The 17,786-nt window shown below is 42.9% G+C and overlaps 1 protein-coding gene across 8 annotated transcripts in view; it reads right to left on the reverse strand.

The window, feature by feature from the left end:
- Positions 1 to 1,571: 1,571 nt before the first annotated feature.
- Positions 1,572 to 17,786, reverse strand: part of LOC126395482 (probable E3 ubiquitin-protein ligase HERC1) — a 55,570-nt gene continuing 39,355 nt past the window's right edge. For 7 of the 8 annotated variants that reach the window (XM_050052991.1, XM_050052993.1, XM_050052992.1 and 4 more), the window contains exons 50-80: positions 16,980 to 17,145; positions 16,639 to 16,888; positions 15,879 to 16,107; positions 15,487 to 15,764; positions 14,388 to 14,515; positions 13,994 to 14,121; positions 13,441 to 13,668; positions 11,099 to 11,226; positions 10,766 to 10,965; positions 10,491 to 10,605; positions 10,189 to 10,320; positions 9,920 to 10,018; positions 9,435 to 9,608; positions 8,928 to 9,212; positions 8,726 to 8,791; positions 8,448 to 8,573; positions 8,212 to 8,350; positions 7,800 to 7,981; positions 7,512 to 7,667; positions 7,266 to 7,388; positions 6,952 to 7,054; positions 5,678 to 5,847; positions 5,444 to 5,582; positions 5,165 to 5,334; positions 4,834 to 5,003; positions 4,406 to 4,571; positions 4,202 to 4,278; positions 3,850 to 4,102; positions 3,570 to 3,722; positions 2,205 to 2,510; positions 1,572 to 2,108 (exon numbers count right to left, since the gene is read on the reverse strand). In XM_050052991.1, the coding sequence (XP_049908948.1) occupies positions 1,923 to 2,108; positions 2,205 to 2,510; positions 3,570 to 3,722; positions 3,850 to 4,102; positions 4,202 to 4,278; positions 4,406 to 4,571; positions 4,834 to 5,003; positions 5,165 to 5,334; positions 5,444 to 5,582; positions 5,678 to 5,847; positions 6,952 to 7,054; positions 7,266 to 7,388; positions 7,512 to 7,667; positions 7,800 to 7,981; positions 8,212 to 8,350; positions 8,448 to 8,573; positions 8,726 to 8,791; positions 8,928 to 9,212; positions 9,435 to 9,608; positions 9,920 to 10,018; positions 10,189 to 10,320; positions 10,491 to 10,605; positions 10,766 to 10,965; positions 11,099 to 11,226; positions 13,441 to 13,668; positions 13,994 to 14,121; positions 14,388 to 14,515; positions 15,487 to 15,764; positions 15,879 to 16,107; positions 16,639 to 16,888; positions 16,980 to 17,145 (5,225 nt within the window). In that variant the 3' untranslated portion in view covers positions 1,572 to 1,922. The remainder of the gene's footprint in view (positions 2,109 to 2,204; positions 2,511 to 3,569; positions 3,723 to 3,849; positions 4,103 to 4,201; positions 4,279 to 4,405; positions 4,572 to 4,833; positions 5,004 to 5,164; positions 5,335 to 5,443; positions 5,583 to 5,677; positions 5,848 to 6,951; positions 7,055 to 7,265; positions 7,389 to 7,511; positions 7,668 to 7,799; positions 7,982 to 8,211; positions 8,351 to 8,447; positions 8,574 to 8,725; positions 8,792 to 8,927; positions 9,213 to 9,434; positions 9,609 to 9,919; positions 10,019 to 10,188; positions 10,321 to 10,490; positions 10,606 to 10,765; positions 10,966 to 11,098; positions 11,227 to 13,440; positions 13,669 to 13,993; positions 14,122 to 14,387; positions 14,516 to 15,486; positions 15,765 to 15,878; positions 16,108 to 16,638; positions 16,889 to 16,979; positions 17,146 to 17,786) is intronic. The other variant, XM_050052990.1, reaches the window with a different exon arrangement.

Below are 17,786 nucleotides of genomic sequence, written 5' to 3' on the forward strand. Positions count from 1 at the left end.
GCTGATATTGGGCTTTATAAATAAAATTGATTGATTGATTGATTGATTTCAATGCCTAAACTCATCTAATGCAAACTTTAGTACTTGTGCAAGCACACTCCAATCGGATCATTTCAGAAATGAAAACCAGTAATGGCTGTAAAATCTAGGGGTCGACAGATAATGGCCTGGCCGATATTATGAATTTTTAGGGTTATCGGTATCGGTGATTTTTTCCACCGATATGCCAATATACAGTTTTGTTTTCCTTAGCTGCGCTGTTTTGCCCATGGCATGCTTCTCACTGCCTACACGTACCACTCTAGGCTCTTAAAAGCAAACTCAAGACCTACCTTTTTAGCCTGGCTTTTGATTGAGCTCTCCTTTATTTTATTTTATTATTATTTTTTATTGTTTTTCATTTTATTTTTTAAATTTTGTATTTATAATTATTGTGTTGTTGTTTTTTTTTGTTATTATTTAGCTGGCATATTCTTCAACTTTGTTACTTATTTATTTTTAACTTATTTAATTTCCTATTTATTGAAAGATCTAAAATTTCGTTCTTTATTCTGAGTTTTTATCCTGACTGATGTTTCTTTGTCAGTGTTTATTTTTTTGTAATTCTGTGTCAACTATGACTTTTACAACAGACATATATGGGTTGTAAATATCATTCATCAGTATCTCGGTTTTATAATAATTGGTATCGACATCGGTTCTGAAAAAAACATATCGGTCGATCCCTAGTAAAATCTGCATTCTTTTTCACAAAGATTTGAAATTTTACATGCAATCACAAAAGGGAAGTGGTCATACAATGAATGTATTACATTAGTTGTAGGTCCTCCCCTCTTGGGGAAAGTGGCGCTGTTAGAACCGTACCTGGTCAGCCCTATGTATGCTAACTACCAACAGCAGACTCAAAACTGTACTGTCAGTACTTAGTTGCTTTCCATCACTGGATTTTACACTTTCAAAATTGCACTGAAATGTTGTTGGACCAAAAAAACGTGTGCATTTATATAATATATAACGTATGCCTTTGATAATTACATATTCATATTTTATTTCCCCTTGATTTGGGATATTTTACATCCCATTTCAGATTAATAAAACTTTATCTGAAATGTTTTTAAGGATGAAAATGTCTACAGAGTCAAAATTTTCCCTAAACATTGTGTTTAGTCAACTTTTAAAAAACATCTATGTGTGATACATAACTTTGGTGCATCAGTGTGTTTAAATGTGTGACACAAGCACTTCTTACAAACCTGAATACACTCCAAGTCATTTTGAGTTTGCCTTAGCTGTGCTACTCTGCAGTACCACTTTACCAACAGCTGCATCTCCCCTTTGATGTTGCATATGCAGATATGTACTTGTCATGGTGGGTTCATTCCAGCATCTACCTCTGAGGACATAATGCATGGGGCCATCCACACACAGCCACACACAGCCACACAGTGACCTTCTGGAGGAAAGTGCATTTAAGACACCACCCAGCCACTGACTTAAATTGTAGGATAATAATAAATAACAGCAGCATCAACACCAGCAAAGATTTTAAATACAACACACCAAAATCCTTACTTAAACACTCTTTTATTTTACAATAATACTGCCTGTGTGGGACAGGTCATTAAATTATTACATTATTTTCAAACAAACAGGCACATTAACTCCTTTATTGTGGCTTATTCACCTATATTTTTAAAAATCTTATTCCGTATCCCTGTAGTTTTGATTCAGAGTGAGCACTGCAATAATTACAACACCTCGCACAGCTGGAAAACCAAAACTACACATATCTTCAAATCAACCGACATATAAACAGTTCACTACCTTACAGGTTTTGGCGAATAAAAATCTGTGTTCAGTGCATAATGTGCATGGCAAGGGAGAAGATACATTCATCATTAGGTTGGCCACAGCTGGCTGCTTCAGTCCTCGGTGTCGGAGCTGTCTGCTGGGTCTGTGTTGTGGGTCAGCATGTAGTTGTCCATGTCGATGGAGGGGCAGTTGTGGATGGAGTAACGCAGACGCTCAGCGAGGATTGCCTGGCTTGTGTACGGGGGCAGGCGAAACAGGAAGAAGCAGGTCTGTGCAGTAGGGAGGCCGTTGACGGGCTGAAGGTGATAATATGTGGAAGAAAATTATTGTTTGGACTATAAATATGGTTTTCCCTGTAAACATGCTTGTTTTTTTATTAGTAATAACCTCACCCTGTCAACCTTGATGATTTGAAACTTCTGTGTGATATCAGCGGGGTTGGAAGGCAACCTGGACCGGCCAGAGACGAAACGTAGGAACAGCACTCGCTCCTCATTGGTGAACTCCTCCAAGCTCTGCCAAAACCAGCCTATAAGCTGGTGGCTCTCTGTGATGTCACGGTAACGCACCAGCTTCTTCAGCATCTCAACTGAGACCTCTGGCAGGCCGCAGACCAGCTGCTCCAACTGCTGTGCCGTCAGCAGGGAGAGGAGGGGCACGGGGATGATGGTGGACATGCCCTCTCTGACTGCTGCCACCTGCACACAACAGAACAACGTCAGCTTTGATACTTCTGAGGACGAGATAAAGGGAACAACAACAGCACAACAGACAGGCTGTCTAGTGAGCACTAATGGAAACTGGTGGGCAGACTGGGTGTTTAAAATGGATGAGTTTCAGATACAACAGAGAGAATCCACACCACAAGTTTTTATTGTACAATAATACTGCCTGTGTGTGTAAGAACTGTTTGGTAAATATAGTAACAAGAAATTTGTTTAAAGTTTATTTTTTTAAACCATCCTTAAGAAATAATATAGAGCAGTTTGCATGTTCACAGGTTATGAAGTGACAGTTTAAAGGTCCAGTGTGTAAGATTTAGAGAAATATATTGGCAGAAATGTCCCCTTTTAGATATAAAACCACTGCTTCATTATTTTATTCTATTAGACATTTGTGTGAAACTTTGACCACCAAATTCTGATCTGTTCATTCTGGAGTCCAAGTGGACATGTGTGCCAAATTAGAAGAAAATCCCCTCAAGGTGTTCTTAAAATATAAGGAAGTCAAAGTGACCTTGACATTCAACCTTTGACCACAAAAATGTAATCACTTCATTATTGAGTCCAAGTGGACGCTTGTGCCAAAGTTCAAGAAATTCCTTTGACGTGTTCCAGAGTTACTGTGTTCACGAGAATGGAAAGGACAGACAGACAGTCCAAAACCATTATGCATCTGACCACAGCCATCACCAGTGCAGAGACATAAAAGGTGAGCACACATTTGCAGGTACTGGGCTAGCAGCCTGTCTCCAACAAGCCGAACAGAGTTGGAGAAACATTGATTTGTAACATAAAATGGTTTTATTGTGTGATTTTCCCTGTTTAAATCCCACAGTCAGTTTTGTTTGGAGAGGAAGAGACCTCTAAGAGACCTGCGGAGACCTCTGCAGATGATGTGGCTCACTGGGGAGAAGTTTCAGCTGGTTGTAATGTGCAACCCTCACCACTAGATGCCACTAAATCCTACACACTGCTCCTTTAACTGGTCTGCTAATTACACCCAAATCATTCTTTAACAGTTCAAACCCTACAAACCTGTGAATCCATTTCATGCAGCCTGTAGTCCAGAGCTCTCTCCACATATTCAGTCCGGTTGGCGAAGGTTAGTGAAATGTTTTGACCTCCAGGAACCACAGGTACCAGCCTTCCATCTGCACTGTGGGCCATAAATGAATCCAGTGGAATCATCTTCAGAGGGTGACATGGCAGGAGTGAAAAAGGGTTAGTAAAGAGAAAGGAAGTGAAAGGTTTGGAAACAAAGAATGAAAAGGCAGTGGGTAGACTCTGCAATAAGACAATCTGCATAGTATCTCACCACATGGAAATTATCCTCTGTGATTCCACTGTTTTCCAGGTGAAGGATGCCTTGAAGGGTGCGGTAGGTGAGCAGGTCAACCTCCTCCAGGTCAGGACCTCCCAATGGCATCGAGCAGAGCTGTTTCCACACCCAAGGAGCCAGATGTAAGTCCAGAGGTTTCTTGGTGCGGATAGCTACAGCCATGAGGATGCCCAGGAAGCGGAACTGGACCATGTGATCCTCTGAGAGTGCTGCTGGGTTCAACAGGAACCTGTGAGAGTAGTCAGAGAAGGCCAGAGATAGGGAGTGTTTTGAGAATTTGACACAGGTACAGTTGGTTATTATTAAAAGATAACTACAAAATGCGCACCTATCAGTGTTGCTGCCCACGTCTGCAAAGCTGTTGGGAGTATGAATCAAAAGATCCACAACACCAGACTGCAACTCCTGGTGAAAACACATTGTAAATTGTTAATTTACAAAAAGCAGAGAATATTCCAGGCTGTATTTTTATCATTTTTATAGCTGTCTCTGTTGCTCTGCTGCTCCCTTCTCTGTGCGGTTTCCATCCTACCTGGCACATCTCAGTGATGGTGTCATCAAACACTCCTCCGGCATCGTCAGCTCCCTCGCCGACAAGCTTGACCTTCCAGGCTCGTGATGGAAGCCGCAGCTCCAGAGGATTCAGGCTCACCACTTGCTTTGCAATCTGCACAAAGATGGGCTTGCTCGAACGCCCTCTGTGGGAGTGTAAGGGAGGGGAGGGGGTCATCAATAAAAGTTTTCATAAGCAAACACTGTCTGACATAAAAACAAACTGAAAATTGAAGTATGAAGAAAACATGCAACCAAAGTGCCAGATGCAAGTCCTGAAATGCAAATAAGCCCTGCTGTCCAACTGGAAACACAGCCAGTTATTCTGGTCACCTCCTGTTTTCCACCAGCTCTCCTCTCAAGACACACAGATTGGGCAAAGAGACTGAACATCACTGTCAACCTTACCTTGTGGAAATCCGTTTCACAGTGATCTGTGGCCCATACGTTTTGCCCTGGGTCATTGTTCTGCCGATGGATCGCACCAGAGGCAGAGTGTTGACCTTGGGTGATAAAAGACCTCTGAGATCACCCCGGATAATGGCTGTCGTCCCTGAACTATAGCGTGATGTGGACACCTGGATGGAGGGAAGGACAGGGAATAAAATTGGAGGAAGTAAATGTGGCATCACAATAAATAAAGGATGAAGATTAACAAATAGCATGGGTAGGATTATAAGCAGGAATTCAATTATCAGTTTATTTAAAAAATAAGTCAGAAAATGGGATCAAAGATTACCGGATTCTTGGCATCCAGGTTGAGCAGCCTCCAGGACTTGTACATGAGATCAGAAAAGTGGTAGAGTACCCTGAGGCGCATGCTGAGGACATCAGGGCTGCAGTCTTTCAGAGTGTTGTACTGGGGAGGAACTGACTGGGGAAGACCAAGCTGGAAGCTTCCAGAGCCACCTGGAGATAAAGATTACAGAAAGCAGACCCGAGTGTATTATCCTTCACGGATCATAGGTTGGAAGAGTATCTGTGTGTGTACATGTACTGTAGGACTGTGTCTGTGTACCTGAGTTTTTCATCGAGGTAGAGGGGGTGGTCCATGCTGAGCTGTGGCAGCGACCAGCAGAGATCTGTCTGATGTTTTTCCCCTGGAGGGTTGTTATGAGCGTAGGCTCCTTCACTGGGTTGGCGTGTCCAAGGCCAAGCTGGAACACACACATAAAAGACAACACAGATGTGCCACGTAAGCAAACTTTAGATTTTCAAACCGTATGATATTATAATAGACGATGTTGGTTACCTGTCCCTCACTGTTGCAGCCCCAGGCATAGACGTCTCCAGTGGAGGACAGGGCGAGCACATGTTCACAGCCCACAGCAATGTCTTCTATGAAGAGCCCCTCCAGAGACGGCACCACCTGAGGGCAGGATTTATTCTTCAGCATGGAGTCTGGCAGGCCGATCAGACGCTCTGAGTGATGAACAGAAGGAAGCTGAGTAACACAGTGGCATACACAAGTGTGCTTTATTCTGCATGCAGCTTTGTGCCAAGTAAGTTGGTGAATAGATTCAGAAACTTTTTCAAAAGAGCATTCACTTCATTTCAAACATGAAACATAAATATACTTTTAACTCTGAACATCAACACTTTTGGGCATAGTAGCAGAGTAGCATACTGTTCAGAAATGTTGCATGTGATGACAGATAATAGTCATCGTCCAAAAGACCCAAGAAACAAATAAGATATTTATTACTTAAAAACCCAAAGTGCTGGATTTGTAATGTTTGGACTCAGCTAATTTTAAGGGTCCTGACACAGGATGCGGTGTGGGTGTGTGCCACATTGTTGGCACTTGTCGGTCATTGTTGGCTGCTTTTCGGCCAATTCAGCGTGTTGAATCAGTGTTGGTGAAGAGAAACGATTGGAAGGAAAGTAAACAACTGAAGTCAAGAGGGAGTGAGATTGAAATAAACTGATTATATTCGGTAAGATTATGTTTTTAGCCACGGAGATCTTTCACATAAATGGTTCGTAATTGTTTGTGTTATCGTCCTCTTGTGCACGGAAAATAGAATTCAACACCAGGTTGTGATGTTAATGTCTTTACTGGCTAACTAGCATCTTAAACCCACACTGTCGGTCTTCCAGTTTCCTTTTGAATGACAAATACAGACTACCGCCACCTGCTAGTTTTTGGGAAGTTTTTCCTTATCCGCTGTGAGGGTCCTAAGGACAGAGGGATGTTGTATGCTGTAAAGCCCTGTGAGGCAAATTGTGTGATATTGGGCTTTATAAATAAAATTGACTGATTGATTGATAGTGTACAGACTTATTTTGTATGTGTATTTTGCATCAAAAAAGACACTGTTGCAGACAGCAACACAACAAGTGAAAAGCATTTGTACCTTTTTTAGATGTATTTACAAATGAGATTAAATCTTCATGTGATTGTGTTTTTTTAAGGATAATTTCCATTTAACACTTTGCACACATAAGGAAAACACTACAGGCATTTCAAAAAGAAAATAAATGCAAAGCAACATTTTTTACAATCCCCTCAACAATAAAACATACCTTGTCCAAATGTGTAAACATGTCCATCACAGGCCAACGCCACAGAGAACTGAGTTCCACAACAGATCTTTTTAATTCCCTTATTGCAAAGCTGATCCACTTTCTGAAATCAAGAACAGACACAAATAATATTTAATGAAAACTGTATAAAAGCACTCAGTAAATAAGTGAATAAATACTAAAAGCAATGGATACAAAGGAGACAATGATAAGCATGGCTTTGGATTCTAACCAGATAAACTGTGCAACGTATATAACATGTGTTGTGTCTTTTGAGGATTCCTGAACATGAGCCTTCATCATTATTAACTTACCTGAGGGTAGTATTTTGCTGTAGAGGAACCTGTTCCCAATTTGCCATAATCCCCATCTCCAAACGCCCACACAACCATGCCATCAAGGGATAGCACTAGCGTGTGGTTGAGACCACATGACACCTGAGAAAGGTAACCAGGTTAGCTTTGTTGAGTTATATTCATCATCAGAATCATTTTTCTGATACATGATTTCTGAATCACCATCTGAGTTTAAGAATTAAACAAACACAATCCATTTCTTACCTGTCCCACATGGTATCCCTCTAGGGCAGCCACCCTTTCAGGCAGCATCTTGTTGGACGTGGACCTTTGACCCAGACGACCAGATTCCCCACTGCCGAAGGTGAACAGTTTCCCATCTGCTGTTACAACAGCTGAGTGCCGAAAACCGCAAGCAAGCTTGGAAAAAAAGAAAACCCCATATGAAAGTCTCAATTAAACTGATTTGTTTTATGTCTAACACTTTAATGTTTGGTTTTTTTTTGGAACTTTTTTTGATACCACAGGAGTTTAAAGCACGTTCATCTCTACCTGAACGACCTCTTCTCCTTGTAAGGCCTCTATCTGTTTGGGCCTCCTCTGCCTTTCACTGTTGCCGTGGCCCAGTTTTCCGAAATCTCCATCTCCCCAACTGAACACCTCCCCAGTTTCAGTCAGAGCCATGGAGTGTCCATCTGACCCACAGGACGTCACCAGCTGAGTCACCACGTACCCTGCCAACAAATCAAAGAGTCAGTAAAGCTCAACTTATGAAAGGAAGAATGAGGAAAAAAATACACACTTGGGCCAAAGCAGAAGCTACCACACCAAATTTCAACACTGTAACAAAAATAGATTGTCCCCCACTTTTCTACTGTGGAAAAAAACATGGTTTGAGGCAAGAATGAAAATTCATCACAACAGCAGAACAGCTCCGACTTGGGGCCCTTGATGAATACTGTACCTTGAAAAGCAGAGATGATAGTGGGGACATAGAGATCATCAGAATTCCCCTGGCCCAGTCTGCCATATTGTCCTTCTCCTACAGCCAGTACTGTCCCATTGGACTGGACCAGGAAGGAACAGTTCTGTCCACACACAACCTGAATGACAATTTAACACACCCACAAAGGTGGAGAAAAATTAGAAAACAGTAGTAACCAAGGGCAACGTCTGTGTCCTGAGTGAAAAAGTTGCTACCTGTTGTGTCTGTAAGAGTGAGGGTGCAAGAGTAGGCACCATGAGGTTGGTTCCCATTCCTGCCAACTGTCCGTACCGTCCGTTCCCCCACAAGTAAACCTCACTCTTCCCCCCTAGCTGCCAGTCCTAAGAAACACAGCAGGTAAAGCAGAAATTTTAATCTACTATAACACTCTCCAGCTTACAGAAAAGACAATCTCAAAGTACAGACAGATGGTAAATTAAAGGGAAATCTAATTTTAATTGTGTGTACTGTTTCAAAATGGCCAAGCTGTTACCTCTGGTCTAGTGGTGGCCCATGACATCAGCTGTTCATCCATCTTAAAGCTCCACTTACTGTTATCCTAGAAGACAGAGAAGTCACTCAAGAGATGCCTTCATTGAGGCGTCTTGTGCATATTTCAGTCAAATTAAATTCCTGAAATATTTTCAGCCATTTCCTGAACAGACAACAGCACAAAGGCGATTATCATCACTCACCAGTGCTTTGGTGATTTCAGTGGCATCCTCCTCTTGAAACTCTGAAATATTAAAGGACTCTGGGAACGCAGTACCGCTGGCAATAGCCTCAGCACTGCGGACAGTGGTGGCGTATGTGGCGAGCCAGCTCCACTCTGATGGGCAGGAGTGGGCATCGGGACTTGTGTGGTGTGGGGGGCGTGGGAAGCGGCACAGGTGTTTCTCTAAGGACAAACCGACAGTCAAGGAGGCCAGGCTCTGCAGGAAGGCACTGTGGACTAGCTGGTCACCTGCTGCCACATGGGTCTGCATGAGGAGGAGACAAAATCATGTCTCAGCTAAGGCCCAGAAAACAACACATTAACAACTCTGAAGGAGCAGTTCACCCCAAAATCAAAAATAGATGTTCCTCTTACCTTTATTTCAAACTACACCTGCCAACCGTATCACAAAAACAAAAGGAAGGAAAAACATGTATCTTAAATTTTGGGGTGAACTGTCCCTTTAAGATATAGTTGTAGTAATGACCCGCTCATAGCTGTACTGCTCTTGCAACAGCAAGGGCAGCCTCTCCAGGAAGACGGCCAAACAAGGTGCCCGATTTAGACCCAGGATGTTCTGGCTTCTGAGGACCATACGACAGGAAGCTAGCACGTGGTTTTGACTCATCCAGTCGGGGGTGCAGCAGATCAACAAAACATCCTGGGAAAGAAACAATGACAGATCAGAGCTGTAAAGTGGCACATGCAAGAGGACATGTTGCATCTGCATCTTTAAGTCACTTTTTTTTTTGCTTTTATAATAATAAACTGATATAAAAATTCATATTAGTAAAAGAAGAATGAAGAAAAGCACTGTGATATTCTGGAGCAGTTTTTGGGGAATGTGCTTTTTTGTCAAAAATTAGATGAGAAGATGATGTCTGTATGCTACATATGAAGTCGGTTAGCTTAGATTGGCATAAAAGCTGGAAACAATCCTTGGAAATTGAAGTTATGAGTAACCTGAATTACCTTCGACCTCCCAAAGCAGGCAGCTACACCCAAGTTTGGTATCCAGGTGGTATTGACGACTGAACCCAAACCTGTAACAGTCTGCAAGACTGAACCATCCTGCAAGATGCACAGAGAATGAAGAGAATTAAAACTCTGAAATGAAACCTCTGACAGATTTATGTTAGAGTAATACACTAAAATGGTTTAATAGTCTGATTATGTTGATTGTTAAGTAAGTAATCTTTGCACTGACTTCAGGTCAGTCACAGTGAATGTTCTTTTCTGACCTGTAAGGACCAGATGTTGAGCAGTCCCCCTATCCCTCCAGAGACCAGAGCCAGCCCACTGGAGCAGAATGAAAGAGACTTCACTGCCGTAATGTGGCCATGAAGTACTAGCACACACTTTTCACTCCCCTGCTATAAAAGGAAACAGAGCTGTGTGATTACATGAGCTAAACTCAGAGGCAACTGCTGCAAACACAAAACTGCCACATAACATGCTGATGAGATTTTATAATATCAAAAGTTTAAAATATTAGTAGGACCAGGGCTGTAAAAGGGATTTCCAACAGCCGATCCAAACTGACCTTGACATCGGTGCTTTTATCCTGGCCCTGGGAGTTGTTCAGTATGTTGGGCAAAGATACAGAGGTACCCCCCTGTGGCAGTGTCCAGACATGCACAGAGCCATTCTGACAACCTCTACAGAAACATGGAAAGAATTAAGTGAGATTTATGAAAAACATATTTGAATAAACATTCTTTTTGTGCTGTAGCATTGTCACCATTTTTGTTGTTAATATTAAGAAAGAGGCAGAACATTCAACAGAGGAAGAAAGAAGGATCAGTTATGTAAACTCACACAGCCATCATGAGCCTGGGATCAGGTGCTCTGCCAGCGAGTGGGCACCATTCGGCAATAGTGACAGTGCTAGTGTGAATGAGGGAGTGGAGGGTCACCCAGGTGCCGCCAGAGCGTCCCAGTATCTCCACTACTTCTGACTTCCCTAAACAGAGCAGTAAGTGTCCTGTGGGGTCCCATTTGAGAGAACTCACACTATCCTGTTGAGTGAAGGGAGGGAGAGTGGAGTGGTCGATAAGAGAAGAGAAGAGTGGAAAATGTGTAGACAGCAAAGGCAATCACAGCTGTTTGTCTTTTGTTGTTGTGTTCTGGAGAGCATTTTTATATACAAACCTTGAAGACAGACAGCACTACAGGCTGCTCATTCTCATAGGTCTCAGTTGTGGCCAAAAGGATCTTTCCACTGGGGTAGCCCACTGCGAAAGGCTTGTCCTCACTGTGCCAGGCGACACACTGGGGAGCTAGGAGAGATCAGAAATTTGGGATAACTAAAATTACTGCCTCAGGGTTGTACGCCTCCACGAACCAGTCAAGTTGCAGTTTATATCCAAGTCTGCCCAGATACATATGTAGCCATGACAGTTGACAATGCTTCACATATGAATGTTGCAACAAAGAGTCTACATATTCTGAAAGATTCCAAAAGATCTTTACAATCGGCACAGTTTCAAGATGGACACCCAGGATTAGTGTCACCAATTCTGTATCTGACACTGATGTCATCCCCTCTGTTCCTGAGATATGACATTGAGTAATAGCCAGAAAAGTGTTTCTGCAGAACATTATGATGTCACAGTGAAGCTGACTTTTGACCTTTTAGATATAAAATGTCATCACTTAATCATTTTATCCTATTACCCTGGGTTCACAGTGGACGCGGAAGTGCCCCGATTTGTTAATTGTCGTGCAGCCGCCTGTCAGCGGTTGCCTGGCTGTGTGTATGGTTGTCTATGTGTGCATGAGCGTGTGACTGTGTGTGTGGCTCTGCTTGGCTCTCTTGCTCTCTATTTTGACACAAGTGACAAATATGTGGAAGCATGGGAAAAGAGGCAGACTGTAAGCAGAAGGAAAAAGCTAGCAGGGTTGTGTCCACACCAAATACTGCATTAAGAAGTGGATGTAGCTACTGTGAGGTCACCCTTTGGTTTGTGGACTCCTGTTTTGAAGCCTCGAGTTTGGCATGGCTGTTGCAATCTAAGTTTTTTGGAGGCAGGAGTGACTATATTTGCATCAGAGGGTGGAGCTGTGGAGGAGTGAGGGGTGGATTTGACTGAGAACACTAGGAAACTACTGAGGTAGCAACTTGTCAATCAGGTAGCCATGCCCTAAAGCTTAACCTGCTTTATGGTCTATTCTACCCTAAATGGGACTATAATTTACAAAATGAACATCATGGTGTATTGAAGAAGACCTGAAATTAGCGATTGCGATCATAAGCTCATGAGGAAAATGTTTACTGAAGTCATAAATCCAGTGAGAAGTAGGGTCATTTTCTGATAGATTTTTTTCACGATCTGACTTCTTTTTGATACTACAGTCGCCCCCTGCTGGCCGATAGAAAGATGCAGGTTTATGGTACTTCAGCATCCGCTTCACTTTTCAGACCTGGGGCTCTAGTTTCGCAGACCGGGCGAGGCAGGGGCGCAGCGCACCTGCGCTTCACCAACTGGGTGTGGCCAGGCAGATTTTGCAAGTTTGGCACACCGTGCGCCTGGCGTAGCTACTCCTCTTTCCCACCTCCGTCCCTCCTACCTGTGCAAGTCGGAAAGAGGGAGGAGAGAAGGCGTGGAGTGGGTTTTATGCACATCACACCAATCAAATGAGCCCCTCTCCTCGCCCTTAAATGCGCCGTGCCGAGAGTTTACTCAATTCGCCATGGCAGAAGAGAGCAGCAGCGTCAGATGGCCAAACTTCTCCCAGGAGGAAACTGATGATTTGGTCCGGGAGGTCCAAGCTCGCAGTGTCCGAATATACGGAACTGCGAGCAGACCTCCACGGGCTGATGATGCAAAGGTAGCCTGGGAGGAGGTCACCACAATTGTAAATCAATGTTGCGTTTCTCTCGTGCGCGCGCGCTCTCTCTTTCTCTCTCGCAGTCTCACTCTGTTTCTTTTCTTTTGACTTTTCTAAGATGACAGATGCTGAATATATACTCCCTATCTGATGCTGTGGCTGTTTGTGGTTGGCTGAGAGGGATGTGAACTCATTAGTTTGCAGCTGTGTTAATCAAATCAGGTTGGGTTTCCATTACGCGTGCCAAACGTGCCAAACGGTGTCAATCCCCTTTTATCTGACATCAGATGCGACGGGACAGTCGATATAGAGATACATACTCGGTCTGCCAAACTACCAAACTGAGTGCGCCTCGGGTTGCGCTGCTCGAAACTAGCTCTGCGCGGGGTTCGCCACTCTGCGCCACCCTGCGCTGCGCCGGGAAACTAGAGCCCCTGGAGTTTCCTGCTTGCTCCACACCTAAAGATAACTCCAGGAAGACACTGCATCCAGCAAAGAAATAGTTCCAGCATGTGATGGCCTGTAAACCTGCAACTTGTGCGTACATCTCTGTTTGTGTACATATTAAATAAACAAGATATAGTGTGTACTGAGCTGTAGATTATGTTAGAGTAAGAAGGTTTGGCTTCAAACAGTAACAGTGTGCGCAGCAGGTTCCTCACCCTCTTTCCTGTGGCAATGGGTGAGTTCGGTGCTCGTCACCTGCAGGTCTATCTGCTGCATTGTGACCTGCAGCCAGCAGAGGGAGCCGTCCAGTCGACCCAACAACAGGCTCTCAGCAGGTCTGTTCTTACTTGCCGTTGGCTGGTCAAGAACCCACAAGCTAAAGGTCTGAGCCCAGCAGAGGGCTGTGATCCGAGACACCTGAGCCTCCACATGACAGTGGGATCCTGTAAAGTACGAGGAAAAGTTCAAATTGTAGAAACTACTGTGCTAATCATTAGGCATTTTACAACTCTTTGAAGTCGCTCTCTACTCAAAAATGTGTTTAGCTTAATGCTACTTCACTAAAACATTAAAGTTTCTCTGTGCTCAGAAATCAAATAAATCTACTGGACTATAAGCTACAACATTTTGTTTTGTTACATCGCTGAGAATTTATTACGTTAACAACTGAAACAAGAAATATAATTAACTAGAGTTATTTTTCTTTCATAGCAGTAATGGAATAAGAAATAATCCAGACTAGTTAAGAGACAGTATAGCCAGGCTTACCCCTGATGTTCATGATGTTGATGTGTTTGTTCTCTGGGGCAGCCAAAAAGTTTCCTCCCGTACTCCAGTATACAGGTGACATTAGCTGACATCGAGCGGCCCTCTCACTGCTTGATCTGTCTGTCTTACTGGAGAGAGAGAGTCAGAGGAAGGAAAAGCTTACAGGTACAAGTACTCCCAGTTTTTTTTGACATAGCAGCCCCTCTGTAAGATCTTCAGAAATGTCTCTTGCCTCATCTACAAAAACCAAGAAACTTGCCATTAACTTTTCATAATATGTGTGGAAGTGGTCTCCAGTTTAATGATATAAATATGGATGAATAATCTTTTCAAATTAGCCTAACACGTTTAAAACTCTTACTGGACAATACAGTATTGACACAAGCAGACAAACCTGGTAATGCAGGAGAAGGTGGTCTGTAATTCCACTGTGTTCTGGCTGATGCTCCACAGTTGCACCACCTTGTCCTGAGAGCATGTAGCCAGCAAACTCTGGTCACTGTTCCAGGAACAGCTGGTCACCTGAACAGAACAGAGATAATGAAAAGCTTCTTTTTACGTAGTCACCAGAGGTGTCTGGTTATAGGTTGAGAAATGCCAGATCTGTCCCCAGCCCAGCTAACATTGAAATGTGACAGAGGCCAAGTTCTCAGTTGATTTTTCTTACTTGTCTATTTCTCAAAGAATGTTCTAAATAAAATGACTACTAAAATAGTCCCTGTCTTGCTGGATGTTTTACAGACAGTAATTCTCATTTCCAACCAATTGCTGCTCTGCACAGAAATGATTAGAGCTATAATTAAAGGCTCAGTGGGTACAGCACATATCATGAAGGCTGATCGTGCATTCATGTGGTGTTGGAATAATCAGAAAACAAGTCCCCGACTTGGGAAAAATCACATGAACACCCCCTCAAGTCGGAACAACAACTCAGAGAGGCGGCCAAATTTTTGGTACACGACTTAAGTGAGCTGACGCTATAGACCCTTTATATGTTTGTAAATAGAGATTACGTATTTTGTGGGTGGAGCCAAACTGGTCGCAGACAGGGACAGTAGTGGTGTGAGGGTGAGCACCAAATTAAACATAAAAAGCACTGTTATTTTTATATTTCTCAACCGATTGCAATGAATGTTTATGATCTATGTGTACTAGAAAAAAAAAGTTTTGTCTCCAGTTCTTTGCTCTCTATCTCTCTATCAAAATAAACCAGAAATGCCTAAAAAATGTTTCAAGCTACTCATTAGATTGCTGTTTTGGAGTGCTGTTAAATAAACATAAGCAGTGTTTACATAAATAATGGAGCGCTGGCTTTAAAAAAATCTGAGTTTCTAAGCTAAACTCTGAAAAACAAACCAAAAAACATCTCATCCTGTTGTGAGAACAAAGGAAACACTATTTGGTCAATAAGGTTACAACAAGAAGGGTATAAACAATACTATTCTGTTTTAGAAGTAAATGTTATAATGCAGATTACAGTGCAAGTCCCTCACCTTGTTGTAATGTCCTTCCAGCCTCTTGAGGGGACATTTGCGCAGGTCTCCAGCCAGGTCACTGTACGACTGGGGCCTATGAGGACTGTCCCTTCCCGTGGCAGCCAAAGCCTGCACCAGCTGCTGTGCTGCCCACTGGCGGTGTCTACTGGTCAGCCTGGCGGACAGGACACATGCTGCCAACGCATTAGCCAGCTCCAGAGGGCTCACTCTGGCACTCAGGTGGGGTAAAGGGGAAGGAGGCAAGGACGAAGAAGACACCCCTTGGTTTCCTGGATCTAGGTCACATATGCAGAGGAGAGCTACTATGAGTAAAATCACAACATTTGAAACACTGTAGTAAGTAACTACACATAACAACACAACTACTTGAGTAAATTACTTCCTCTCACCAGTGGCCTCGTGGTCAGTCTTATCTGGGCTGTAGCAGTGAACACCCTTCTCAGTTAGCAGGGACACCAGATTCTGTGTGACCAGGAATGTAGGTGGCGTCTGCTCATTGTAGCCGTTCTGTTGCTGGGCTCCCTGGACTGCAGCTGCTAGACTGGAGCTAAGACATCCTCTCTGCTGCGGGTCAGTGATGGCCCCAATGTTCACCCCTGTAGCTGCTGCCATTAAGTCCTACAGGCAGTAACATTAAAAATGTATTTTAGAATTTCCATCCATTTGCTAGCAGTTACAATGTTCACAATTCAATAATCCTTCAAATCCAGGATGATTACATGTTTAAATGGATCATAATTTCATCATTTGTAATTAGCAGGGCTAAAAAATAAACCAAATTTATTAATTACTAAGATTGTACTGACCTAAATTCACTCTCATTGCAGTTTCTAATAAATACATGGCCTGATTCACATACAAGTAAACTAAGAAAAGCTACGACGACCGTTATCTAACCAGATATTTTTAGAGGTCTGTAAATAATTCAGACAATTAAATAAAAGTAAGCAGCACAAAAAAGATGTGTAATTTACTGATGTATTAAAACATTATTTCATTTATTGTCATCAAAGACAATCAGGACATTTTGTGATATAGTTCTGATATAGTGATATAGTTACTGTGCTGTGATTTTAGATCATATCTCCCAGCACTAGTAATTAGCATGTGCAGTATTTATAATGAGTGGATTAACTGAAGAAAACTGACCTGAGTGCATATCTCCACTAGCTGCCTGTAAGCAGTTGGGCTGTGGGACACCACACTGCCGATGGCTGAGGTAAGGAAGCTGAGGCAGGTGGAGTTGTTGCGCTCTGTCGCCACCCCCTTCGCACCTGGCTGTCTGTCCACACAGGTGTGAGCCCTGCCCCCAGCTGCTAGAGTCATTAAACGCACCAGGATGCGGATATCTGCCAGACCCAAGGACTCTAGTCCGTTAGAGTGGCTACACACTGATGCGCTGGAAAGGAAGACAAAAGAAGAGTCTTAAAACCACAATAAACTGGTGAAATAAACTGATTAACAATACGAAATACTCTGGTCAAATGTACCTGGAAGCAGTCTGAGACAGTGCTCTCATCACCATGCTGTAAGCTAGCAGAATCTGGGCTGTGGAGGTGACTCTTCTTAAAGCTTTCAGTCTGTCATGAGAGTCCCTCAGTGATACTGCCTGCTGTCCAAGACTCAGAGAGGTCTTCTGCTCAACAAGGGCATTCCCTGGTGAGGAAAAACACATATCAAAGGGGATGCATTTATGGTAAATCACTGGACTAATTCCTGATACATCTCGCTAAACTCACATTTTATACACCATCTTGTGTGGGCATGCAAAAAAGTCAAAATACTGGATCAAATGGGACAACTGGGAGTACATTATGTGTACTTCAGATGCCCAGCTATGATAAATGAGTGATGAGTCACTATGCTGCAGTAAGTTTGACTGTGGTTGGACTCTTTTGCTGCCAACAAGCACAGAGGGAATGTGGGTGAGTGTTACAACAAGTGGGCTAAATCTTTCATCAGAGACTTACAGAAACATTCACTGCAGCATGAACAAGAGGACAGTTAGCTGCAGAGTAATTGCGACCTAATGCTGCTAATATGGCCTGAAACTCATATTTAGAGGTTTGCGGATGACAGAATATTAATTGTGGTTGTAGGTGGTTGGTTTGGTGTCACACTATCCTTGAGTCAGGGTAGACCTGCAGAAAAAGTGACTCAACAATCATGCAGAGGTAACGTGGACTATTTTTTCACATTAAACAACTTCATGTTGCAAAATGATGAATTTCAAAATTCCACACTTTTCCATACCCTAATTTCCAGACTTCTCTGCGTTTTTTTTTTTTTTTTTTTTT

The sequence above is a fragment of the Epinephelus moara genome, chromosome 9 (genome assembly GCF_006386435.1).
Source record: "Epinephelus moara isolate mb chromosome 9, YSFRI_EMoa_1.0, whole genome shotgun sequence".
NCBI classification, from domain to species: Eukaryota; Metazoa; Chordata; class Actinopteri; order Perciformes; family Serranidae; genus Epinephelus; species Epinephelus moara.